The 26,619-nt window shown below is 37.9% G+C and overlaps 3 protein-coding genes across 3 annotated transcripts in view; 2 read left to right on the top strand and 1 right to left on the bottom strand.

Moving 5' to 3' along the window:
- Nucleotides 1-3,539, top strand: part of gabbr1b (gamma-aminobutyric acid (GABA) B receptor, 1b) — a 98,339-nt gene extending 94,800 nt beyond the window's left edge. The window contains exon 23 of the mRNA XM_053490380.1: nt 1,984-3,539. Coding sequence (XP_053346355.1) covers nt 1,984-2,268 — 285 coding nt within the window. The 3' untranslated portion in view covers nt 2,269-3,539. The remainder of the gene's footprint in view (nt 1-1,983) is intronic.
- Nucleotides 3,540-7,028: 3,489 nt separating this feature from the next.
- Nucleotides 7,029-8,482, bottom strand: tnfa (tumor necrosis factor a (TNF superfamily, member 2)). Its single transcript, XM_053490102.1, has 4 exons — nt 8,211-8,482; nt 8,083-8,113; nt 7,914-7,973; nt 7,029-7,668 (listed from the first exon to the last, which is right to left on the bottom strand). Exons 1-4 carry the CDS (start codon nt 8,367-8,369, stop codon nt 7,226-7,228), a joined length of 693 nt encoding a protein of 230 aa, XP_053346077.1. The 5' UTR covers nt 8,370-8,482; the 3' UTR covers nt 7,029-7,225.
- A 12,766-nt stretch (nt 8,483-21,248) lies between these two features.
- sacm1la (SAC1 like phosphatidylinositide phosphatase a) overlaps nt 21,249-26,619 on the top strand; it is a 34,243-nt gene continuing 28,872 nt past the window's right edge. Inside the window, exons 1-4 of the mRNA XM_053489940.1 lie at nt 21,249-21,368; nt 24,656-24,753; nt 25,169-25,243; nt 26,088-26,215. Of these exons, the coding sequence (XP_053345915.1) occupies nt 21,340-21,368; nt 24,656-24,753; nt 25,169-25,243; nt 26,088-26,215 (330 nt within the window). The 5' untranslated portion in view covers nt 21,249-21,339. The remainder of the gene's footprint in view (nt 21,369-24,655; nt 24,754-25,168; nt 25,244-26,087; nt 26,216-26,619) is intronic.

Genomic DNA, 26,619 nt, shown 5'->3' with positions numbered 1-26,619 from the left:
ATAAATAAAAGTAACAAGCAACATGTGGTGCGCACCTGCTAATTCCTTTCTTTGGGGGGGTAAGTAAACATCAGGCTCTAAGGAACACTACCCAACAGCTGTGGATGGATGGATGGATGGATGGATGGATGGATGGATTAATTGATTGATTGATTGATTGATTGATTGATTAATTGTTTGATTGATTGATTGATTCATCCAGGCTGAGGTGGCTCGGAACCCACTGCAGTAGTCCCCATGATCATTTAGCAAGTAGAACATCTGATCCTTGAAAATTAACGAATAACTTGTCGCCAACTTGAGAAAGAGACGCATCTGTCTGTGAGAAGCGTACACACAATCATTCACCAACTCCACTTACATATTACAGGAATTCTCCTGGGAATTACTGCCACATGCCCCTGTACAGGCCTGACGCCGCTCCAAGACATTTGCGCATATTTGGGTCATTAAGGGAGTTCCTGGGAGGCCAGCATCTCAGACGTGAATTGGGGAGTCCAATGGGTGGCTCAGGTGTACTGAGAAAACTTTTTATCTTGATGGTATCCAAGCACTAGTGTAACACTGGGATAAGTGCATTAATGTAGCGGGAGATTATATGAAGAAATGAACGTTTTTACGTTCATAACTGTGTTCTGTTATTATACCCATTTAAAAGTCCTGGTTTGGCTTTAAGCTTTAGTGGCTCAAAGCTTCCTTACGTTTTTAACAAAATCCAACTTGAAAGAAGCACACTTCTAAAATGAACAAATGAGAAAAAATAAAAGTTGAATGTCATTTCGTCAATGGTCTCATTGAACCAGGATGACTTTTTACAAGCTGCAGAAATTGTAAAGTGTATTTCAAAATGTCATTTCTTAATGATGGCAATATAAACCAGACCGATTAGAAACTTCTTCGCAGGCCTGGAACTCTTTCTGATGTTGGGTAGATCGACCTGAGGGTAGAGAATACCATGTGAACCCCATTTCACCTTCTGTCAAAAAGATGTCAGGAATACACACCTGTATTTAAAAAAAGAAATGATTGCGCCTATCTGTAATGTGGTAGGAGGCAGGATGAAAGTGTGTAACCTCAGGAATAATCTAGTAATTGGGATAAACCAGTTTCCATCCCAACTACATCATCAGAATCTACTAAAATCCAGTTTCAAACATGTGAAAACTCTCAAACTGTAAAGATCCCATGAAAGGGAATGCATAGCAAGACTTCAAAAAGTAAAGTGGTAGGATGGCAGATATAAAGACGCAATTGACACAAGGATCAGGTGCACATAATGGACCAAATACTATAAAATAGTTGCAAGGACGATGATCGGGCCCAAGCACCAGAAAGACAGAGTGTGATGTCACACAGGAAGTTATGAACCACTTTTCAGCATAAGTTTAAGACATCGTCACGGCTGATTGGTGACAATCATATAAATCCCTAAGGAGAAGTATATCAAATTGCATTGAGTGCATTTTGCCAAATAACTGGCTTGTTGAGTTGAGCCCATGACATGCATTGCGAAAGTTGTTTAGCTCAATGAGCTCTAAATGTTTACCAGGTTTCCTCAAAAAGGCCCAAATCCTTGGAAAAATATTATAAACTTTAGAAGAACAAGAGGGCCCTTCACACACTATGACATGCGCACTATCAGACATCAGAACTATCATAGCGATGACAGTGATGTAATAGTGCTGCTGTCATTGTGCTGCTTTTATAGTGCATGGCCCCTAATAAGGCCTGAGATGGAATCCAAACATGTTGGCCATGTCATGATGCAAAGTGGTGGAGTAGACAGGTCTATGGCCTTATAGCGCCGTGATCCTTTGTTCATTCTTGAACTGAGTCTTTAATGCCTTCCCTGTGGCTCCCTTGACCAGCACACCATCCCATATTATGCACCATTGACCCTAATCAGGATAAACCAGTTACTGCAGATGAATGAATCAATACAGGTGTTAAACATTTGTCTCCATCGTTTGCTTTCTCTAACAGAAGGAAGAGCGTGTGTCCGAACTGAGGAACCAGCTCTCAGAACGACAAGCCTTGCGCTCCCGGAGACATACGTCGTCCACCAACCTGAATCACAGCACCCCTCCTCTTCCGATCTCTCACACCGACTCCAAGTCTCTCCTCCCCCCGCCCGGGTACCCTCTTCCCACCTCGGACAATCACTCCATCCCTTCGACCTTCTCTAACTCCACCAGCGTTTACCAGCCAGACGGCAAGATCAGCCGCAACAACTGCCATCCCAGCCGCCTCCAGCTCCTCTACAAGTGAGGCAACAAAGATCAAGGAACGAGGCACGAAGAAGATCTGAACTTAAAAGACAGAAGGGGCACAACTCTTTTCATCATCTAGATGTTTTCTTGTCTTATCCCCAGGTGTTCGTTCGCTCATTTTGTAACAAGTAGATGAAGGAACATGCAGCTGGACCTCATCATCGTGTCATATCAAAGTCACTGCTGCATACATGCAGTCGTGCGGGAATATTCCTTCTCTGAGAAAGACTACCTCTGGGTGACTTCCAGAAGATGTCTAGGCTTCCTCAGAGAGCAGATCTTGGATCTCAAATATGAGTGGGTTTTAAATTACCGTCTTCATAGCTGAGCTACCAGATCACTTAGCATATCTCTGCATCTTTCAACGAAGCAGCAAGTGCTGGAAAGGTTTTTGTTTTTTTGTTTTTTTTTGTTGTTTTTTTTTTACCTAGAAGATTTAAGAGATAGGTCTGAATTGCTGTGGAATCTTTCTGTATAATAATAAATATACTATCATACCATCTTAAACCACACGTTTTTTCTGTTCCCCCACAGAACGTGCTAGAAGGGAAATCCGTCAATTCTGCAACGGTGTCTTTTTTTCCAACAATGTTATTGCTAATCCCCTGAGGCGTGCAGCTTGTTGTGTTGCATAATTAACCCGGGAAAAGCATTCACCAGCTCTTGGTTGCATTGTTTAGCACATTATTGGGGGTTCTTTGATTTCTAACTGTTTTTGAGTTGAGGAGGAGACGGTGGAGGTATTCAAAGCTAACTTTGAGGTGGATCAGTCGCTTAAGGATGTTACAATCAAACATTTTCGGGCAGTTAATGATTTTACAGTGGGTGAGCAAGGTGGTGCTAGGATTATTGAAGCAACATGTGAAAAGAAAACAATATTTTATATGCAAGCATGTTTTGATGGTTTTAATCTGAAGAGATGCTCAGAAATGACGCGCATTGGTTTTGGCTGCAGCCGCTCGGCCTCCCACAGTTTGGTGCAGTAAATGTTACGGAGATTGCAGATGTTGCACCATTGCGTGTTTAAAAGCCTATTGTGGCAGATTGCAAGTGTGTGATTTGATTAATTTTGTTTTGTTTTTTTTAGCTTATCTTTTATTCTGCCCACAGATGAAAGCTTTAGATTGAATCTACAGTATACGCTGCTATAATCCAGTTAGCATCTGAAAATCTGCATAGAATCGTATTCTTCGTGTCAAGCAGTCCAGCAGTGTGGAGGTTATAAAGGTATTATACAGTAAATACAGTATATATATATATATATATATATATATATATATATATATATATATATATATATATACTGTATTATATATACTGAATTATATTATATATATAAACCCTACCCAATAGCCCTTACGGTTCAGTGAAAAGTGGGGATTGCTGTAAAATGAGTCATAAAACAACACCCCCCCACATTTCTTTCTGTCATTTCTTACAGTTTCCTCTCAGCACAAATCCCAATCTTGTGGTTTCATACTGACTTCTGATGAGAAAAACCCAGGTTGAGGTACTTTTTCTGAGCAAGCTCGTACCTGTTCTCTTCTGTTGTTTGTCTCTTTCTAAGTATATGTGGGGGGGATATCATTTTTAGCGTCTGAAACTCCAGGCTGGATTCAAGGCCTGGGTAAGTTTTAGCTTTTAGTTGACTCTTTTATGGCCCTCTGATTCATCTCGGACTGCACAGAATACAGTAGGTCCCTGAAAGGATTCTGTGCATGACACAATACAGTGTTATTCATCTGTTTACATTGCCATGTTTATGACAAAGACAAATGACCAGGAAATGTGATTTAATAATTTATTATCTCACACTTATTCATAGATGGAAGCATTTCTGGCATCTTTCAATCGATCAACAGGAAGCTCCAGCTATAATCATCCAGACGTTATGCACATACAAATGTGTACATGTTAACTGTATTCTCTCGCACATACGATATAAAGTGTGTACAGTAAATCGTATTCCCATGTGGTATTGAAAGTATATTTATATTCACCATTATAGACTACAGATGTTCAGATTCTGTCAGATGCAACAGAATTGTTGTCTATGAATAAATAAAGAAAGTCGTTTTTCTACTATGGCGTGTGAGTACTTTTATATTCTTCGCTAAAGAGAAGTGCGGAGTGTGCGAGTTTATGTTTATGTCCTCAGGACTCAAGACTCTGGAGAAATTATTTGCCACGTACATGTAAAAATGTGCTTTGCTTTTGTATTTTATATACATTATTTAAGGCAGGTTTTTTTTCACTTTTTTTTTTATAATTTTGTAAAATTTGTCTTTTGAAGTTTGGATGTATAAATGAATAAATAAATTGGATATGTAAAGTAAGCCAATAAATAAGCGAAGTAAGTAAAAATAAAAACAAAATAAGCAAAAGTAAGTCAATTCGATGTAGAGGAGTAAGTAAAACTAACACAGTTATTAAGTAAAGTATTTAAACAAAGTAAGTAAAAGTAAATTTCTAAAGTAAGAAAGTTATTAAAGAAGGGAAGTTAAAGTCAATTTAGGTACTGTCAGTTCCTAAAATGTAGGTAAGTACAAACGTAAAGTAAGCAATTTATGAAGACCGATAAATAGAGTCAGATTGTAAAGTCAGGAAAAGTAATGTTAGTAGATGAGTAAAATTAGTAGGTGTAAATAAAATTCTAAAGATAAATTATGTTAGTAAAAAAGTAAAGTAAGTAAATAATTTTTAAAAGTAAGCTTTTAAATATTGAGTTTTAAGTTAGTAAAAGTGAGTATGTAAAGGTAAGAAAGTAAGTTATGTAAGTAAGTTAAATAAAACATTTTAATGCAAGTAGAAAATAATTCTTAAGTAAGTAAAAAGTAGTAAGACATAAAATTAATTAGGTTAAAGTGAAATAAGTAAAATATTTAAGCAAAAGAAATCGGTAAATAAACTGACTAAAGGTAAATTTGTAAAGTAAGTAAATGTAGGTAAAAACATAAGTACGTAAATTATGAAAGTAAAGTAAAAAAAAAAAGTAAGATAGTAAGTAACTAAAATAGGTAGGTCTAAGTAAAATGAGAAAATTACAAGTACCTAAGTATATTAATAAGAAAAATGTATGTAAATAAATAGTGAAAGTAAGCTTGTAAAAGATAAAAAGTAAATCAGTAAAAGTGAGTATGTAAAGGTAAAAAAGTAAGCTAACTAACTAAGTTTAATTAAGTATATATAAGTCACATAAGAAAAAAGTAAGTTAATAAAAGAAAGGAAGAACATAAGTAGGTAAAAGTATAACATAAAGTGAGTATGTGGAGGTAAAAGCTGTTATTATAAGTCAGTAATATAAGGACAACTTTACTTTGTGCCCATCATAGTACTAAGAATTGAAATTGAGTTTGTCTCTAGATATACAGTTCAGACAAAATATACAGTATATATTTTAAATGGTACTTTATATTTTAAATGGTACTTTTTTTACAGAACATTGTAAGTGACAGCTCATGCTCAGGTACCCCGCATTGCTTGCTATTTAAAGTGCACATTTATTATAATTTTTAAAATAATTGACATCAATCACTTTTGAAAGGCCACATGGGTCCATGGAAATGTCACTACTCCAAGTGCACACTGAAAATGGCATCGAGAGGTCATCCTCTGCTTTCGAAAGCCCACGGGGTCTCAATACCCCAAACCTGTTCAACTGACAGTTCCACCTCAAATCTGTCTTTCCTCTTCTGTCTTTCCTCCCACTTACTATAAATCTGGCCTGTTAAAAGAACATCCTCGCATTTTTCAAATGTGTAACTTTCCAGGCCACATGACCCCAGATCGCGGTGGCGGTGAATGTGACCTACGGAGGAGGACCAGTTGATGGAGTCAGCATATAGTGAAAGAACGGTGTTTCCCCCCCTTTAATAGAAAAATCACACCTCCTGATGTAAGGAGATGTAAGGGCTGTTTGCTGAAAAATTATGCAAAGGTCAATTCAGAGCACTTTCACTTTAGCATTAGTGCAGCATGTAATGATTGGGGAATTATGACCTGAATAAAGGGAACGCTTCAAAGCGCGGCTAATTATAGCTCATTTTTTTAGCTCACTCTGACCACTTCCTAGTTTTGCATCATCTTCTGCCATCATGGTATATCTGGGGCAACTAGTATTCCAGCATACACTGCGGTTAATAAACTAAACCACAGACATGATGACAAAGCTAAGTAATAATCTGAGTAATGCAGCTTTCTTATGTAAAACATACCAAACTATCAATTTTTTTTTTTACATAAACAACAAAAGGTTCCTTTAGGATCTTTTAAGACAAACTGAAGAACCTTCAAAGCTTTTGATGTATCATTACAAAAATATGCTACATTGTATTCATTTTTTGATTCCATTGGATTATAAACAAAGTATAATTAATTAGTTGTATTATTTACATATATGTATTTAAATAGTTAAGAAAGTCTTTAATCGTGAATGCTTCAAAATGATTTCTTTCTTCTTTTTGTTTGCACCATGGAATTCTTTTTTTTTTTCTTGAATAGTTTGAAGTAATACAATGCCATAAATAAGTAAGTAGTCATTAAAACTAAGAGCTGTAGAAATCTTGTATGAAGAAAAATATCAGATTTTCCAACCAAAATAATTAAGACGGCACAAAATTATAAAAAAAATTTCATTTGTTTTATTTTTTTTTTTGCTTAACATTTAAATAAATATATCACAATTGCAGTGTCAATAAATAAATAAATAATTACATAAATAAACATGTTAATTAATAAATAACACTTCATAAAAATTAAATTAATATACACAATTTTTTAAACAAATTTTACTCAATGGAGGCAAAGTCTACTAACTAGGAATATTCTCCTCAACAATTGTGTACACTTCTGTCTTAACATAAAACAGAAGTGTACATGGTTTTTTTTTCTCTTGTTCCGTTCATAGAAACTAATACAGAGACCCAAAACATTATGGCATTTTAGATCTTAGATCTTTATAAAGAGAACGCTCCGAAGAACGTTTTCCCTCCTTCGCTATTCACATGGGGCAGCAGCTTGTGGTCCATCACGGCGCGCAGGCGGTCTCCGGCCTCCAGGTTGAAAGCGGCTCCGAGGTAGATAGCACCGAACCACTTTGTGGCGCCATCTTTACGTGTTTTCTTGCAGGTGGATTTTATGCTGCTCAGCAGTGGCTTGTATGAGTTATAGGCATCAGACCAGCGCTGCACTTTGTGGGTCAGGTGCATCACCTCGCCCTCGTCTTCCTCGCCTTCAGCCTTGCAGTTCAGACTGTAGGACGCCTGGCTGTAGACGAAGTAGAGGCCTTTGCGGAAAATCTTGATCTCGTTGCCCTCCAGTTTTAAGCCTGAAGAGAAAGACTGATCTGCGTTGTCGAACCACTCCACAGAACTGTTGGAAACCAGCGGGTTGTATTGACCTTCAGGGAGAGAAAAAGCGCAAATTAGACACGGGTTCCTGTTTCTTTAATACTTATTTCTCGGCAATTGATCTGGAGTCAACGCTGACATTCAAACAAGTTAGAATTACAAGAATGATAAATAAATCAGCTCTTGTGTAATAAATATCAATGCCATGTTGATTTTTTTTTTGTGTGTAGAACTTGAAATTGAACTTCTCAATCAATGCTGTAGCTTATCTGTTTAAACATGAAGCCAGTCTCACCTGAGAGATGAATCGCAGCCTTTGCCGTCTCGGAGATCTGTCTCAGCGTGTGCTTGATTTCTGATTGCGAGAAAAGTAACAAGGATGTAAGTCTATTGTATTGTACAGTAGGTCTGAGAGAGAACAATGACTAATTATTAGTCTGGAACTAAAGTTAAACTGAGCTCACCTTGGGTTTCATCTGGTTCATTTTTTTGCGTCTGGTGGACAAACAAGAGGAAAAGAGGAAACGTTATTACAGAGCTAAATGTTAACACAAAAGTAAAGCAGTGTCACGTCTCTGTTCAGGATTCTCACCTTGTTCAGCGTAAAGCAGACGGCGGCAGCGGCGCAGAGAGCCACGGCGAGCAGGACTCCGCACGTTCTCCAAACCCGTGAAGCAGAAGTGGCCTTCTCGCGGACGATCATCACCTTGGGTCCGTCCACATCCAACACCACCTGACTATCGCTGGCCATCTCTGAGAGTTTAGTAGTTAGTCCTTTAGGAGAAATGTAGTCTTCTGATGACTGAAAGTCAGTGCAGAGCTCAGTTTGATCTTAGCGTCTGTCCTTCCGTGAGTGATAATGGTGCTCCCGTGTGCTGGGCTGCTTTTAAGTAGCGAGTAGTAGGAAGAGCTGGGGAAACTCCACTGATGTCACGAAGGTCCTGTTCACTGCAGACGCTGAGAGGAGACAGGGGAAGAAACCATGAAGTTTTTTCGTTTGTGAAAGCCCACAGACACACACACACACACCCACACACGAACACTGCTCACCACAAGCACACACACACACACACACACACACACACACTGAAAACATGAGTGTATCATATCTTTGTGGCTGATGCAAACATCCAAAAATCCAAGCACACATTTATGATTCCATACTTTTTTTTTTTTTTTTACAAAAAAAATGACAAAACTTAAAGGTTTTCTAGCCATCGGGCGTTGGTCTCGTGTTATATTTTTTAATTCTTTTTTTTCCCTTTCCTTCCTCATTTCTTTTTCAGTTTCCTTTCCTTCTTTTCTTCTCCTCTCTCTCCTCACCTCAAAGTAAGTTAAAAACAGATCAGTAATGCTTATTATTATTATTATTATATCATTTTATTTATTTATTTATTTATTTAAAAAGAAGAAGAAGGGGAAAAAAGTCATTCTGTTTGGCCAGGAACAAAAAGTCTTCTGTAGAACACACAGTAGAGGACACGAGGACTTCACCAAATGAACTTTGCTGAGCTCTTAGTGATTCGTCCAAAACTTGTACTATATTTAGATATCTAAGTTGATGCCATTTCGCCCTTTCTTTAAATTGATGCCAGTTTTGTTCAAATGACCAGAAATTGTTTCCAATTTTGATAACGTACAGTAATTTGGTGAAACAAGAGTAAACTTGGAACCTTTACGTACTGTTTAGTGTCTCGCCATGGAGAAACTGTCGAAGTTCCTACGATACATAGAACATTAAATATAATTGTAGTAATTAATCGTACTAACAAGTAGGTAAGTACAGTACGTTACCATGACTATAACACACACACACACACCTCAACGATTTAATAACAGTAGTGATCCATTTCCTGTGTTGCATTCTGGTGTTATATTTAAAAGCTGTGGTTTGAATTCGTTACACACCGTCACTGTGTTCAACAACTGCAGGACATCATGGGAGCTAGCCAGCTAATTAGCTTCATTATTAGTCAACTATTAGAATGATTCTATGTTGAAAGAATCTGACTGGAGCTTACAAGAAGTTTAAAGGGGGGGGGGGGGGTTGGGTACAGGTGCCACATAACTGTTGATTTCTGTCTTTTCATACAATACTGTTGTGTTAATACACTACTACACAGTCCTCATAGTGGAGCTAGCTCACGTTACCGCAACTAGCAAGATAGCTCGAACAGTATAGCTAGCTAAAGTTATATGCTGGTCCTCCAACACTTATGCTGATTCACCCAGCTAAACCAGCACCTGGCCAGCACTAACCAGTATTAAGCAACATGGACCAGTATATAAATCATGCTGGATTTTTCAGCATGGATTGCAACTAGCAAGTTAGCAAGATCAACACTGTGCACAGACTAAATAATAACTGATATATATATATATATATATGATAGAATAGATAGAAAACCCACCAAACACGGGAAGAACATGCAAACCCTACACACACAGACCCCGAGGCGGGAATCGAACCCGGACCCTGGAGGTGCAAATTGACAGTGCTAACCACTACGCCACTATAACATGTAGTATATAATATGTTTTTGCATAAACCTACAGATTTATGGTCTGTCGTGTTAGCCTGTTATTATAATCATGTAATAACTGAGGGGGAGCAGATTTCTGTTCACTGTTTATTTTTCTTTACGTTTTTAATCTCAACATCTTCCATCATGAGACTTCCGTTTTCTTAAAATCTATATTCAGTGTTCTTGAAAAGTAAGCCCCAAGGCCACGCTTGGCTGCAGCCTCTTAACCCTTTTACACTGTTTCCTTCCTTTAGCTAAAAATAGGGCCCTGGTGCAAGAGCCATGGGCTGGCCTGTACTAATACGTTGTGCAATATCTCTCGGTTTTAAACACACGTGGGATAGCAAAGAGAAATCCTCAGTTGTTTTGGTTTGTACAGTGCCATGACATTTTCCCTTGACATTTAACATCAAAGGGTTAAATGAGGGGAGAATCACAACAGTTTGTGTGTGGGGTATTATGAGATTGGTATTTCGTAAGGTTGTATTTGACATTTTGATTATCGTATTATAATATTTGATTATTACTCCACCACTGGCGGACACTTTAATCTCCTATGGTGTTGTTTTATTTATTATTTTTGTTTAAAATCCATATCCTCAGATTACAGTATATCGGTTTATTCTCTGATTAAAATTTTATTTCAAAAGAAAATTCACACGGTTGATGTTTTGCCCTGAATAAACCTGCTTGTAATCGAACATATGCACATCTTCTCAAATATTACATGCTTTTTTAGGTTATCTAGCTGCTTATCTAAAGTGAACTTTTCAGAATAACAATGAACTAAAGGTCAGTGGTTAAGAGAGTGATTGCCCAGAGATGTCACGGTCTCAATACGTCTATCATGTTGTCATTAATTTCCTGACACATACATCATCAGGTTCAATGAGATCAAACCAAGTTATTACTATCTTATCTTGTGCTTACATGCACTTACTATGTTGTCATTGCGTATAAATACCACAAGAAACTCAGATTTTTTTTGTTGTTGTTTTTTTTTTGTGACAGTGTGAGTACCCAGTATTTGAACAAAATTTTCTAAACATGACATAGACTTATTGAGAACCTGCTGCATGCGTGCCATAAATGTTCTAAGCACCAGAAGAACATAAGTTGAACTTAATGCGGTCTCCTAATAACATGACATGAACCTACCATGGTCATAACCACAGCCTGAAGAGGGTGTCGTGGGAACTCCATTGAACATCCCAATGACAAACCAACAACCCCTTCGTCAGATCGCCATCCAATCGTTTCTCGTTAGTGCTACGCTCGTAGTATGTTCTGAAATTGTATGATGTTGTGTAGTTATAATAAATAGGTTGCAACACGTTTGGTTCCATCCGAAACCCAACAACAATAAAAGCTTTGTTTTTGGCAGTTTAAATTTATTTGATGAATCACTTTCGGGATAACGTTGAATACGGCATAAACAACATGAAGGTGTGGATCCATCCTGCTTTGTATTACCGGTTCAGGCTGCTGGTGGTGGTTTAATGGTGTGGGGATGATTTCCCTGGTACTTTTTTGGCCTACCAACTCCAACGCCAAGGTTATAACCTTCTATAACCTCCCACTTCCTCTAAACATTTCATTCCGTAGCAAGTTTAAGATTAAACACCATCATCAAACATATTTGTAGCAATCAGGAGGTGGGTTTCGAGCAATCCAGATGTAACCGTGGCAATGAAAAAACTCCCTGAAATGACATAAGAGAGGAACCCTGAGTTGTGTAAGGACGGTTAAAATGTTACTTGTAGGCCTTAGAGCTTGGATTTCAAAATTGCGGTGTCCCAGATTTAAAAAAAAAGGCACAGTACAATTGACACAGCAGATTTGAGATGATGGATGGATGGATGGATGGATGGATGGACACTGCTGAACTCTAAATTTAAACTCACTTTCTTCTTTGAAATGAGTGCCTCCCTAATGACTAAGTGTAAAACCTCTAATCCCTTTATCGTAGTTTGGAAAAAAAAAAAAAAAAGTATCTACCTAGGCCCACACATTAATTCCCACCAAGAGCTACAGAGCGTAACGTCCTACATACCATGACATTCTCACTAACTGAGGTGGTTTCTTTAAATCTTTGCATTTGTAGTACCACAGGAAATGAAATTCTTGCTCATCAAATATCACATTTATATGAAATGCATGTGCTCACCGTCACTATTTTTAACATATTGCAACATTCAAAAATACAAAAAAAAAAAGTTTTTTTCACAGGATGACATAAGATGGTATGACACATGTCAAAATCAGAACCAGTGACAGCCCTATGTGTGATTTATACACACATTAATTACGATGTCTGAACTTTTTCATTCGCGTGTTAGCATTTTATTGTAATCTTGGTGTTTTCAATCACTATGGTAGTAAATGATTCATCATTTTTTGGCTCAGCGTTCTCACCCTTTCTAACAAATCTTTATCTACCGCATCTCTGCAGGTTATTGCCTCAGACATTAATCTTATCATTTTTCCCCATGCTGAGAAAAGAACAAGGAACTTATTTATTACAAACTCACATATACTAACACTTACATTATAGTCACTTAAATGTTCTAATAGACTTCAAGAACAAAAATGAGCTGTTTTTATAAACTTGGCAACTTTTCAACACTTAGGTCCTTCAGATTTTCTAGTATTTAAGTGTAATCAGGTGGCAATGTTAATTAGCTTGTTTACAATGATAGTAGGACAAACTTCATTTGTTGGTGGTTAACACAGGTCTCAGAGCTCCCCTAAAGTGTGTGTTAGAAAATTATTTAAAAATATGTTTTTTTCTTTGTTTTTTGTCTGTTTAACTCCTTCTCCAAAGGTGCCGTTTCAGTGTCTATGTAAATAGGCTACTGCTGAGCCACGCCCCCAGCAACAGGCTGGAGGAGGGAAGCTCGTTATACTGTATGAGGTCACATTAGGGGGGAATGCTAATCGGATTGTTTAAGCGCCAGTCGAAACAAAAATTTACAAAAAATAATTGGAAAACGCAGGATTTTTTTTTACAATTGTTCTTTTTGTGTTGCTACAGTACGTGCATGTTGGAAATTTATCAGAATGTCTAAAAATGACTAAGAACTGAACTGTTAAGTGAAGTGGAACTGATTTAGCTGAGTTTTCGTTTCTTTTCGTTTTTTAAATGAAAAATGAAACACGTTGCTATTTATGGGGTGGCACGGTGGCTACATAAGGTTAGCGCATAGATTGCATAGTTTGCATGTTCCCCTCGTGCTTGGTGGGTTTCCTCCGGGTTTCCGAAAACATGCAGATTTCGCTAGTTAGTAAGTGTGTGTGTGTGTGTGTGTGTGTGTGTGTGTGCCCTGTGATGGATGTGTGCCCCGGATAGGCTCCAAGCCCCCTGAGACGACGAGAAAACTGATATTCTTGATTGTAGTAATCGTTTAAGTGATCATAACAGGTGCAGTCGATAGAAATTAATATGGAAAAAGCATCGAAATGTTACCGCTTATGTGCTTTGTTTGTTTTAAACTTAATTAAAGGAAGCACAGATGGAGAGAGATTTATCATTCATACATCAATCATGCAAAAATAGCACATGCTGTCGTTTTGTAGTTGGGTTCGAGATGAGACGCTGGCAATGAAAGAGACGAGAAAAAAAAAAGAAAACACAAAAAGACAACAAAACAACATTTTTAAAAGCTCACGGGTTACTTCAAAAGGGAAAGTCAGAGCAGATGAGGCTGTGTCGGGGTGTTAGCGCACCAGTTCCACAGAATTTCACAGAATCTTTCTTTTCTTTTCTTTCCTTTTCTTTTTTTTTTGCTCCTGCTAACAAACCAAACATGGAACTGAGTAATTTTTATAAAGAAACCCTCCTACTGTACAGTTTCTATTTAAACACGGAACGAATTTCATGAAATTAGTTTCAAAGCAGATTACATACATTGTTATTGTTATTTAAAGCCGATTCAAGTGTATGAAATGACGATGCAGTCTAAAGTCTGAGCACGGGGTGTGAGCGGAAACTAAACTGAACTGGTGTGAAAAAAGAGGTAAACTTCCGTAGAACACAGAAATATGGGGCATTTCTAAATAGTACAGTTCGAGTTCTACTTCTCTGTAAATGTTGGTGGTGAGACGTAGTAAAGATTAAACGGGCCTGATAAGGGAGAGTCCCATTTCATTTCTCACATTTCAGTTCCATATTTCTATAGGGCATATAAGGTGACTGCTGTTTTATTATTATTATTATTATTATTATTAATGAAGGTTATTTTCTCGAATAGCCGCTTGGACAGTAGTTTCAGCTGGAATATACAGTAGTGTGTAAGTTTATTCTAATGCACAAGTTCCAGTAGGTTATTGTTTCTATATTTACCCAGTAGCATCCATTACTACACACACATTATGACATAATCTCTTAGTACTGTGTAATATTAAACTGTTTCTGTTTTGTTTTTGTTTTTTTTATAAAAACATAAAATTTTCAGTAGGTTCCAAGCAAAAAAGAAAAGAAAGTCTGGGGAAGGAACAAGCTGCTGTAATATAAGTGATAACAGGAACTAACCTGATCTGTGAATATTTCTCAATATTTAATGTAACTTTATGACACAGAACAGTTGAATCTGATTAATTATTTTTGTGATGTTTTGGAAATTAGTTGTGGCTGTAACATGAATAATATTTTTATATACACACACACACACACACACACACACACACTATTGTTTCTATAGTAACCGCTCATACAGAGGAACTTTTAGGTCCACCGACATAATGCTAAGCAGAATAACTCAGTTAACATCCACTTTTTCATTTTTTTATTACTGCATGTGTGACCTTTATTTGACAGCATGGTTACTAAGTGATTAGCTCTGTCTAGCACTGTCGCCTAGCACTTCCAGGGTCCAGGTTTGATTCCCGTCTCGGGAACTGTGTGCATGGAGTTTGCATGTTCTCCCCGCGCTCGAAGGGTTTCCTCCGGGTACTCCGGTCTCCTCCCACAGTCCACAAATTTTGCGGTTGAAAAAATGGAAATAAATACAATGGATCACCTAATTGGACTACAGAGGTTCCTGGATGGATGGATGGATGGATGGATGGCCCTCCATTTAAAACACAGCGTAGTGCAGTTCTAGGGAAAGAATCCAGTGTGGGTGGTACTGCTAATGTCAAAGCTCTTTATTCTACCTCTTCATTCAAATGATTAACATGTACAAATTAAGAGCAGAATTTCCACTCAAGTCAAATTTGCATGTTGAACAAAAAATAAATGAACAAATAAATTATAGTATGTTTATGTTAAACGCATAAAATAGAGTTGCGTCCATTTTCGAGCATTATTTTTTGGGGACATAATATCCCAAATGTCCAATCTTTAACAGCATTAATATCAATATATTAATAGCAGATGATAACACTTCACTTCACAGTTTAACACGTTGGTGATGATTGTACCATGATCCGGATGAATTATTTGTCACGAACAGGCAAAAAAAAAAAAAAAAAAAAAAGAAGAAAATAAATAGCTTTAAAATTTTTCAAAAGGTGTCATGAGTTAATGGTATATCCATTGATATGTTGCGCCACAACTGACTCCATTTTGTCTTTATGCGTCATTCCGAGAGTGTTTTATGAGCAATGTTCTCCGTTCCCAGGTTCCGGATACAATACTTAAATCCGATTCATTTCAAAAAGTAATAAAGTATGAAAATATGTCGGGGTGATTAAAATGATCAAAACTCGAGCTGTATCCTAATATGTTGGCACATACAGTAGCTACCCCTTTTTATTATTATTATTATTATTATTATTATTATTATTAAATACAATGGCACAGGTGGGGGTCTGTTCTTCTTCGGGCATGTTAACTATAGTTTCAATATGCATGTATGCTTTGAACACTCACAGTCACTCCTGCTTTATGCAATGTATATATATTAACTCTTTTTGTCTCATGTGTATATTGCTTTAGGTTACTGCTCTACCAGTTCCCTAGCTGTTTTGACAATTCACAATGCGAACAAGAAGTGAAACCGGGACCCATTAATAGGAAGCATGCTGACAGGTCAGAGATAGCGTGTGCATTAGATATGATGGATTCCAGCCTAATCCGTGTGACCTCTAACTTCTCCATGGCGGATGTCATCATGGGATAAGTTGCTCAGCATGACACTCCATGTGCCGGAGTGTGTGTGCGAGTGAATAATGGACACTGTGGGTAAAGTGTGGGAGGGATCGACTGATCATTTCATCATCGCAGTAATGATTAACTCGACTTCCTGCAGCCGTGCACTGGCATGCCGCAGTTGCGTAATCACATAGGCATCACAGTCCATACCATAAGGAAACATAAAGTCACTTTAGGCGGGAAAAAAAAAGGAAAATGTGTGTTTGATGTGGTTTCGTCTCAGCATGACAAGTGAAATTTGTAACCGAGGATTACTTTAATATCCTTTATGTTTTGAGGGTTTATGTGGCACATTTTCAGTTAGAGTACATTAGAAAGCTCGGATGTCTTCATTACTAATTTATACTGAAAGGTGGTAAAAATATTTTATTTGCGAAAAAACTATTTTTTTTTTATTTGTAAACACCTGATCTGACTCCATTTCGGGGTTTAGAAACGTTAACAAAATTATCCTGCGTGTCGGAATGTTTCAGATGTTCAGGTCCTTCCTTACTTTAAAAAAAAAAAAAAAAAAAATGATGACACCAAAACTTCCATATCTTAAAAAGAGAAGAAAATTCTACTCATCGGAAGAATGAAGTACTGAACTGATTCATCGTGGATCTCCATGCCCTACTTTCCCTTATCGATTTTTTTTATATCTTCAACAGCTCTTTGTATTAAAACATCTGCAATATTTTCAGTTAAATCTGTTTATCTTAAGTTACAAATACAAGTAAGTACATTCACATACTGTAGTATTCCGACTACTATTATACAGTTTCATTAAGTGTTTTAGAAACTAAACCGGTCTTGGAAATTCTAAGAGTGAAAGCAACACTCACTCACACCTAAGACAGTAATCGAACCCGGACCCCCGAGGTGCAAGGCGATACAGTACTAACCCCTGTGGCACCCCCGAAGTGGTCACTTATTTCACCTAATAATAATAATATTAATAATACAACCACTACTGCTGCTACAAATGCACTACTACTGTTATTATTAGTATGACTACTACTTTTGTTACTAATAATTCATTAAATGACTAGATAGATTGTTGTTAGAAAATGATTCATTCATTTTAATGCAAAATAATTCATTATACAATGTTGTTTTTTTTATTGTTTTTATTTATTTCCACTGTATATAGTGTATTATGATCAATTTGGTAATCATGTCCATAATAAAACTCGAGTAATTGAAGTTTCAGTTCAGTACAGCTGGTACAACCTGTGTGTGAGTATGGGTATGGGGTGAGTCTGTCTGTGTTTGTGTGTGTGTGTGTGCGTGTGTGTGAGTATGCACGTGGTGATTTCCCGTCCCTACCCCGTTTATCACACTTGGTTTCAGCCAGGTGGAGAAGTTACCTGAGTAGTGGAGGAAGCTAAGCGAAACTCCCCACTTGAAAGCCTGAGTGTGTGGAGGAGTGTTTCTGTGCTTACTCATATCTGTATACCTTTTTGACCTGTTCTGCACAGGCAAGCCCCTCTCTTATTTTTAATTTCCCCTATTACGGAACATATGAGTTGAGAAGCAATGCATGCTTGAAAATAAGCATAGATAAGGATGCAAGCCTTTATATTTATCTGATGAGTAAATGAAGAAGGTGTAATATTCAAAGAATGACCTCCCAAATCTACCAGAATTTATTTACTGTTTCCGACTCACTCAAGCTTGAGACCTGTGTAAATCCCCACCAGCACCAAATAAATACCAAAAAATCCTGTCTGTATAGTCGATTACATACTACCAGTTTACAAGCACTGGTAGAATGAAGTATGCTATTACAGTAATACCTGTATTTTCACCTTACTTAACCCTGTGGGATGTTCACACTCTCTTTGTTTCATCCATATGAATTACTTTTAATGATTCTAACTGCATTCTAATTTCGTAGTTTTTAAGCTCATACTGTAAATGTCCATACACTAATTATTTAAATAAATTCACAGCGTCACACATGTCTCTGTACCTGTGGGGGGCAGTGTATCTACTAAAGCATTAAATCCAGGGTTGTGTTCAGTGAGACCACAATGCAACACCTTAAGCGCTGGAGTTTCCCCATGTGCAATACAGTGTACAAACTACACACAGACCGTTCATAATGGATTTCCACACATATTATAAAGGGAAGTGTGTTTTTTCCTTTTCGACAAATATAGCTTTTCCTTAGTCTTGGGCGAATACAAAATAACTCATGTGCTACTTATTTTGGACATTGTTACAATCAGGAATTTTATTAAGCAAACTGGGACAGTATGTAAAAACAACATAATATATAATAACTAGCTTTTTTCTTGTGATACATAGTAACCCTTTTTTATATGTGAATACTATAATTGTTTGTGTTTTGTAAACTTTTCACGGCATTGATGGGTCACTGGTAGGTGTCTCACCTGCCATGTGGAATGCCCAGGGTTTGATTCCCACCCAAACCCCAGCAGTCCCAGTCCCAATCCCGAATAAAATGGTAGGGTTGTGTCAGGAAGGGCATTCAGTGTAAAAGCTGAGCCAAGTTGTGTGTGTGGATCGGATGGTCCGCCGTGGCGACCCCTCAATAGGATCAACTAAAAGGAAATAAAACTTTTTTTATTGGCATAGGCGTGGTTCCTTACAGGACGACTCCACGACCCATCCACAGGAAACAAGAGCTTACTGAATGGTTTGGTGAGGATAATAATTATGTAAATCACACGCTACAACCATCGTAATCACCGGTTCTCAGAACAGAAGATAAGGAAATATTTTTGAAAGGACAGTGCTCCAGTATAGTTTCAGAAACCTGTAGTTTAATATCAAGGTACATTAAAGCTTTAATGTTTCCGTAGCACTTTGTTCAAGCACAGTATGGCGATGAAACTCTTAGCTGCAGTAAAACATTTTTATGGTGCAAACGTTTTAAAGAAGAATGACGATCCTAGCTGAGGTGGCTCGCAGTGAACATTCTGGCAAGTAATATGCCAGATCTTTAAAAATCAATGGTCACTTGTCACCAACTTTTGGAAGAGATGCATCCATCTATCGGAACTGTACACACAATTATTCACCAACACCACTTGCATGTGCTCTAGCGTACTGAAAAAAACCTTCTACCTTAAACTAGTGAAACCTTTGGATAAGTGCATTTGTGTAGCAGGGGATTATATAGAGAAATAAAAGTTTCTCATAACTGTGTTCTGTTATTCAGAAGTCCCGTTTTGACTCGAACACCCCTCATACTTTCTAAGTTAATATTTATTTTAAACTAAATTGCTGGATTGTGTGGGTCTCTTGTTTTAACCAATATTTTAAGCAAAGTGTCACTTATAACAGTATTGTGTGTTAAATACTGTATTGTTATAAATAGTATTACATGACTGATAATCCCTCAAGTCTCAGTAATGGGTCCTCTGGTGTTTCTAATCTTAGAGAAAAAAAAGTAGTTAGCACTGACACTTCCTCTCTCTCTACTCTCTAAAGGGATAATTGCCATCTTTGCATCTGCCTTTTAGAAATTAATTAACTCCCGCACCTTGGCGTGTTCCGACAACGTCCGTCAATTTCAATGATGAAATATTACCTTTGCTTTGAGAGTGGAACCTGAGGGATTAATTTATCTGTCAATGAGAATGTCCCCATGTTAACTAGTTTTAATCATCTGCAAATAGTCTATGTTTTAACTCAGCTGAGAAATCAGCTTTAAGCAACTATACTGAATGGACAGGAGTGTGTGGACGTCTCATTCCAGATTTATCCCTCCTTCATTGTTATAATAAGCTCTAATCTTAGGTTTAAGAAGAGTGTCCAAGCTGTTAGGTTTTAAGATTAATTAAAAGAAGAAGTATTATTTCTTGATGCGGGCATCCGCTGAACCTTGATACACGCCCGAACTGTGAGAGGGATGAACATACACGCACGCATGATGTGTCTTCAGCATATCTAAGCTTTTAAACAGGCATCCTGTATTACGTACATTGCGTTACATCAAAAGAAACAGTCATTGACATGTAAGTCATAAAGACATCCGGAGATGATATGAGACACTTTCGTATTTTTCGGTTAGACAAAAGGCTTCCATCGGACATGACCTGTTTGTATGTATATTCGTCTGAACATGTGCTATAGGATGTATTACCATATAAGGAATCAGGAAGACTCAATGAGGTGGTTGTTGTATGGGCATAGAGGCATGGAAAGGTTACATCATATTACAAAACCTTACAGCAGCATTTGCATTTGAGTCACTTGCATTCAGGGAACTTTTCCCTGTTTAGAGTTTTTATACTTTAATTCCAGAATATGTATAGGATTTCCCATATATTTGGCTTCGTCTGGTGTCTTTAAATCCTTTAAACATATACGCTGATTAGCCAAAGTTAACTCCCCATGTGTGTGCAGAATGTCGACCCACTCGCTCACTCATCATCTATACTGCTTTATCCTGTATACAGGGTCTCTGGGGGGAATGGAGCCTAATCCCAGTAGACACACCCTGGACAGGGTCCCAGTCCATCACAGGGCACACTCACACACCACAGGTGGCTTGGGAACGCAAATTAGGCTTATCTTTGGACTGTGGGAGGTAATCCACCAAGCATGTAGAGAACATGAGCACAGACCACAAGATTGGACTCGAACCCGGACCATGGTGGTGCAAGGTGACAACGCTAACCATTAGACCGCCGTTTCGAGTGTCTTCTCACGCGGACTCTCGCCTCGCCTTAGGGCAGTCTTATTTATCATTTTATTTGAGTTGAATGAATGTATAAAAGAACCAAGCGTTGTTATACTGAGGTGTGACTTGTCATTTTCTACCATATTAATGACACTCCCTTTTTTTTTATTGTGCTACAATTTGACCACACCAAGGTTTTATAATGTTTAATATAAGACTCTATTAATTATAAGACTGCTGTAGAGTGATTTTTCACCTGTGTCTATACATTGGTGTGTGTTTGGGGGTCTGTTTTGGGAGCAGGAAAATCTCTAAGAGCATAAAGGAAAGTCAGGAAGTGTTGCGGCTCTTCCGTGTGACGTCACGCTCTGCGTCACGGGAAGCCAGTCTGATCCCGGAAGTAAAGATGGCGACTGCCTACGAGAGGTTTAACCTGTAAGTTTCGATGTGTTTATTACTTGTAAAGTCCGAGTGTGTGTCGGAACTGTCAGTAATGGGCGTTTTTAAATAGTTTTGTGCTGGTTTGTTCTGTACAGGAAGTGTTTTCCCGCGTTAATGTGGGCGCTGTGGGTCAGGTTTAATGCTGAGCCATTCATAGTGACTGGCTGCTGTTTTGACAGCTCTGGCTATTTACATCATACAAGATTAACAACAAGTCTTCTTCACACACTGATGAGTGTTTGTTTGGCTTTTGGTTCTTATACGATTTCTATTACTATTTGAAGGCTTGATTGAGCTGAAATGCCCTGTGGATTGATTATAAAACCCAGAAATCCAGTGTGATTGATTATGTCTGACACATTCCTCATTTATTTTAAATATCTATATTCCTTATGCATTATCACTTCTGTGTATTTATATACTACATATATATTAAAAACAGTACACAGATATTATAATATGTTGCACTACTATACATAATTTAATAAAGTCGATAAAACACTTGGGTGTGCTGATATGGGAAAATAATCAACGACAAGGTGATGTCATCATCATCATCATCATCTAAGGGCAGTTATTTTCCAATCACAGCATGTCTTAAAGTGTTCATGTGTCTTATATCACAGGTAACGGTCAACATTCACAACATCCCGTTTATTTAAGACTGATATGCCGTCCATTATATCGGCGTTCAAGTCAAACCGGGACTCGTGATGAAATTTCTGGTAAATGAAGGTGCAAAAGCGATTGACTTTAATGGAAGACTCCAAGCACATTACTGCGTTGTGACTCTTAGCCACAGTAAAATATTTGAAGGGTGCGAACGTTTTTAAAAAAGGCCGTGTGTACGTTGGCCGAGAAGAACAGATTTAAGAACAAAATGACAAAACTGAAAACAAAATAACAAATTTAAAAACAAACAAAAAAAAATAACTCAAAAACTAAATAACATAACCAAAAACAACAAAACCGAAAGCAATATAACAAATCAGAAAACACAACGACATATCCTGATTTAAAATACCAAATAAGAAAAACCCAACGACAATTCAGTCAAACTGGAAAGGGAAGGTATAGTTTGCGAATGAAATTATCACTGATTGGATGAGACATCTGTCACTCAGTTGTACAATAGCGGTAAGAATGTCATTTGCAAACCACACCTACCTTTTTTGGCTTGTTGATTTTTAATACTGATTGAACAAGACATCTGTCACTCAAAATACACAAGAAGTACTGCAGCCACACAGACAACATTTAGATGTATTTTCATTGAAGGATTAAATTCAGTATTTTAGGATTATACAGCACTTTGGTCAACTAAGTTGTGTTAAATGTGCTTTAAAAATGATTCTGACTTCACTTGATAGTTGTATTTCTTGTATGTCTTGAGTGACAGATGTCTCATCCAATCAGCGATAAGAATTTAGTTTGCGAACTATACCTACCCTTTTCTGGGTTGACTGAATTGTTGTGCTTTTTCATTTGGTATTTTGTTTCTGGATATGTTGTTGTGTTTTCTTATTTGTTATATTGTATTCGGTTTGTTATTTTGTTTTTAAATTTGTTATTTTGTTTTCTGTTTTCTTATTTTGTTTTGCACTTCTCAGCCATCGTATGTACGTATGTCTGTGAATGATGATCTCATGGTCGCGAGGTGGCTCGGAGCATGCTTCAGTCGTTCCTGTAAACATTTGGCGAGTGAAGCGCCTGATCCTTTGAAAATCGACTTGTCGGAAGAGACAGCAGTTATTTCTACATCCCTTGTACAGTTCTGACTTCGCTTTAAGCCATTTTTGGACCATTAAAGGAATTCCTGGGAGGCCAGTGCTTCTGATCATGGCTCCAGCGTACCGAGATATCTCGATATTATCCGAGCATTAGTGAAACACTGGGATGAGAATATAGAGAAATAAAGAGATCTTAAACTCTTATAACGGTGTTTTGTTATTCTGTTCAAAAGTTCCGGTTTGACTTGAACGTCCTTGTATTTACTGTAAACAGGGACTCCAATGCATAAATGCATCATTTAACATTTTTGGAGGGAGTCTCCGATGTCAGTCAGAGATGGATCTGTAATTTTAATTTCTGACATTTAAGACAAGCTGCTATTATAGTAATAATAAGAGAAACCTTATTATCACCAGAAATGTTTTCAAATGTTTAAACTTGTACCTTCCTTGCAAAGGTTTCCACTTAAGTGTATTTTTTTCCCCCCTAAAACTAATATCAGTTCTACTTTTGGAGAAAAGCTGATCTGATCAAATTTCAAGAAATCAGCATCACTAATTTTTTAGTTTAAACCACCCTGGTTTGTTGAATTTCTGGAAAGCACCAGCTCTTTTTAGTAGTTTAAACTCCCAGTAAGGAATACAATATTGCAAATCCTTTCCTTGTACGTCTCTTTAATTGTATCAGTCAGTGAACACATTGGTTCTGAAGACACAGAAACGGATCAGTGATGCAACAAGATCAGCTGACGCCTGCATTTTTACTCACGACAAAGGCAGTTTATGCTTTCGCCTCCCTGTATTCCTTCATACCTGCTGTTATTTTGAATTTATTGTGCAATCCTTTAGCCGTAGCTCTTTCTCCGAGCGCGGCGTAATCGCATGGCTCAACTCCAAGCCCAGAAAAGCATGAACCGATTGCCTTCTGGGTTTTTTTTTTTTCTTTCCTGTGGTCTGATGCTGATGCTTCATGCTTACACTGCTGTTTGTGGTTAGCAGCAAATTTAAGCGCACACTAAATCTGTTGCTCAGCACTCCTGCAAGGAGGGAAGCTTTCTTTACAGACTGCTGCAGAAGCTGCCGTGAACTCCAGCCTTCTTTGAAAGAACTTGTAGGAGAAAAAATCATCCAGAAAATGCCACCGAAAGAGTAGTGTGTGCAAAAAAACAAAAAACAAAAAAAAAAACAGAGCTCTCTATTGCATCATTTCATTAAAAAAAAATCTAAATAACAAAAGTTTATTTCTGCAATCTGTTTGATTTCAAACACATAATGAACCGTACGGAAAATCCAAATTAATTGAATTTTTTTGTTGTTTCTTCTAAAGCGCTTAGACGAACCATGCTAATAGAAATGCGATTAAATCTAACCAGCATCTAATGTGAACGAGAAAATCTCTCTGTATTAGGTTAGAGATTTATTTTCACGCTCTAACCTGATTGCCGTTTTTAACACCTTATCCACAGGCTAACCCTCTCTCTCTCTCTCTCTCTCTCTCTCTCTCTCTCTTTCTCTCTTTCTCTTTACCTCTTTCTCTCCGTCTTCCCCCAGGCACGTGACCCCTGATAAGTTTTACATCGAGGCCTGTGACGATGGAGCTAATGACGTGCTGGTCATCGACAGGGCTTCCACAGAGATGACGCTCACAGGTAAGGACCCACGGAGTCGACAAACAGGAAACGAAAAGACAGAACGGAGAACTGGAAACAGATCTTGCTGATCTATTTGTGTAGACAAAATTCGGGGAAACCTAAACCGAGACCAAAAAAGAGAAATAGAAAAAGTGTGAAGGTGTGATTAAAAAAATACATATATAATTTTTTATAATAATCAGCTAGGATGATGTGTTTTTATAGTTTATAAAAAGGAAAAGGGATCTTTTAAGCATGGCTGTGTTATACTGTACGGCTGTGCTTTTGTTACAGCTAGTATTTCTTTATTAATGGAAAGTCCCATTATTATTAGTGTTATTATTATTATTGTTCCAGAGAGTGCGTCTTGTCCTAATGTGTCGTCCTGCGCACTAAAGCACTGTTTTTTTTGGACACATTTTTCTTTTCAAAGGTTTGAAAAACATCCCTCCATCAGGAGTCACCAAACCCATCTGCGGCATCATGGGAACGATTCGCCTCGTGGCCGGTATGTCCCCCCTTCTCTAAACCCCCCCCCCCCCTTTTTTTTATTTATTTAAATCGTGGCTCAATTTTTTTTTTTTACAATCTTTAGAATCTCAATGCTGTAGATTCGATCCGTTCTCTCTACAAGGGGCGTTCAAGTCAAACCGGGACCGGATTTGATGAAATTTCTGGTGAATGAAAGTGTAAAAACCGATGTCGCTCCAAGACATTTCCACACGTTTAAGGTATTAAAGGAGTTCCTGGGAGGCTGACGTGAAGCAGGCAGTCCGATCATGGCTCTGGCATCCTGGGAAAACCTTCCACTTTGATGGTATCCACTGGGATAAGAAGTCCCGGTTTGACTTGAACACTTAAAAAATGTCAAATTCGGGGTTTGTTTTAGAACCATCAAGGAACCTTTAAAAGCTGAACATGGAATATATAATACATAAATGATTCTCACTAGAAATAATATCGAGACATTACGCAAACATGCTAAGCACGCTAATCTTTCACACTATTTGACCCTATTTTCTCATTTCATGAAGTAACCACACTGGTGAGTCACACACAACCATACCACACACACACACACAAACAGGTCTGTGATCCACCGGATAGATAATGGTGTAAATCCGTCACAGAAGATGTTTGCCCCAGTGCCACAGTTTGCCCCTGGCAGTCACAGTGAAATCGTATGTATTTATGTATGTACTGATCGTTCATCATGCAGCAGACTCGTTTTCGGCGTCTAGTGGGGAATCCCCTGACACCTAAACCTAGATACTTTTACTTTAGCTTGCGTCATAAAGTCTGATGATGAACGACATCACGTCACCTTCCCGTGTCTGGGTCTGTGCTTGCAGGGATGTACCTCATCGTCATCATCAGGAAGAAGAAAGTGGGTGACCTGTTCGGCCACGCCGTGTGGAAGGCCGTGGAGTTCGACCTCATACCCTACAAGAAGACCATTTTGCACCTCACAGAGAACCAGGTTAGAGACCTTGACTCTCACTGTTTCGTCATGGGTTTCAGACAGCGACTCAGGTGAAGGGCTCGGGGGGAAAGATCTGTGATCTGTGAGGACGATGAGGATGAGATCTCGTTACGGCCGTGCTCACACAGTGCATTATTTATTAGCAACCTGAACTGACTTTAAAGGCACAGGAAGTTTTTTTTTTTTTTTTTTTTTTTTTTTTCATTTATACATATAATAGACACAAATCTCCCGTTAACCTCACACGAACTCAGTCAAACAAGAGCCGAGACCTGCTTAATGTTAATAATTCAGTTTTACATTGCGGCTCGGCTAATGTATCGTCTTAAATCATCATGCACTGGCCTTAAAATATATTGATGCTTGTTTTAGTTTTTATATCTCAAAGTGCGAAACATGAC

Source organism: Clarias gariepinus, chromosome 28 (assembly GCF_024256425.1).
Source record: "Clarias gariepinus isolate MV-2021 ecotype Netherlands chromosome 28, CGAR_prim_01v2, whole genome shotgun sequence".
Lineage (NCBI taxonomy): Eukaryota > Metazoa > Chordata > Actinopteri > Siluriformes > Clariidae > Clarias > Clarias gariepinus.
The sequence above is the reverse complement of the archived record's forward strand: the minus strand, read 5'-3'. Positions and strand labels throughout refer to the sequence as shown.

Bases quoted from the DNA above. Each gene is read 5' to 3' on its own strand.
- tnfa (XM_053490102.1), bottom strand. From the start codon at position 8,369: ATGGCCAGCGATAGTCAGGTGGTGTTGGATGTGGACGGACCCAAGGTG. The intron at 8,114-8,210 runs GTGAGAATCCTG...TTTGTCCACCAG, and splicing joins TCTGCTTTACGCTGAACAAG to ACGCAAAAAAATGAACCAGA. The intron at 7,669-7,913 runs GTGAGACTGGCT...CTCTCCCTGAAG, and splicing joins GGCTGCGATTCATCTCTCAG to GTCAATACAACCCGCTGGTT.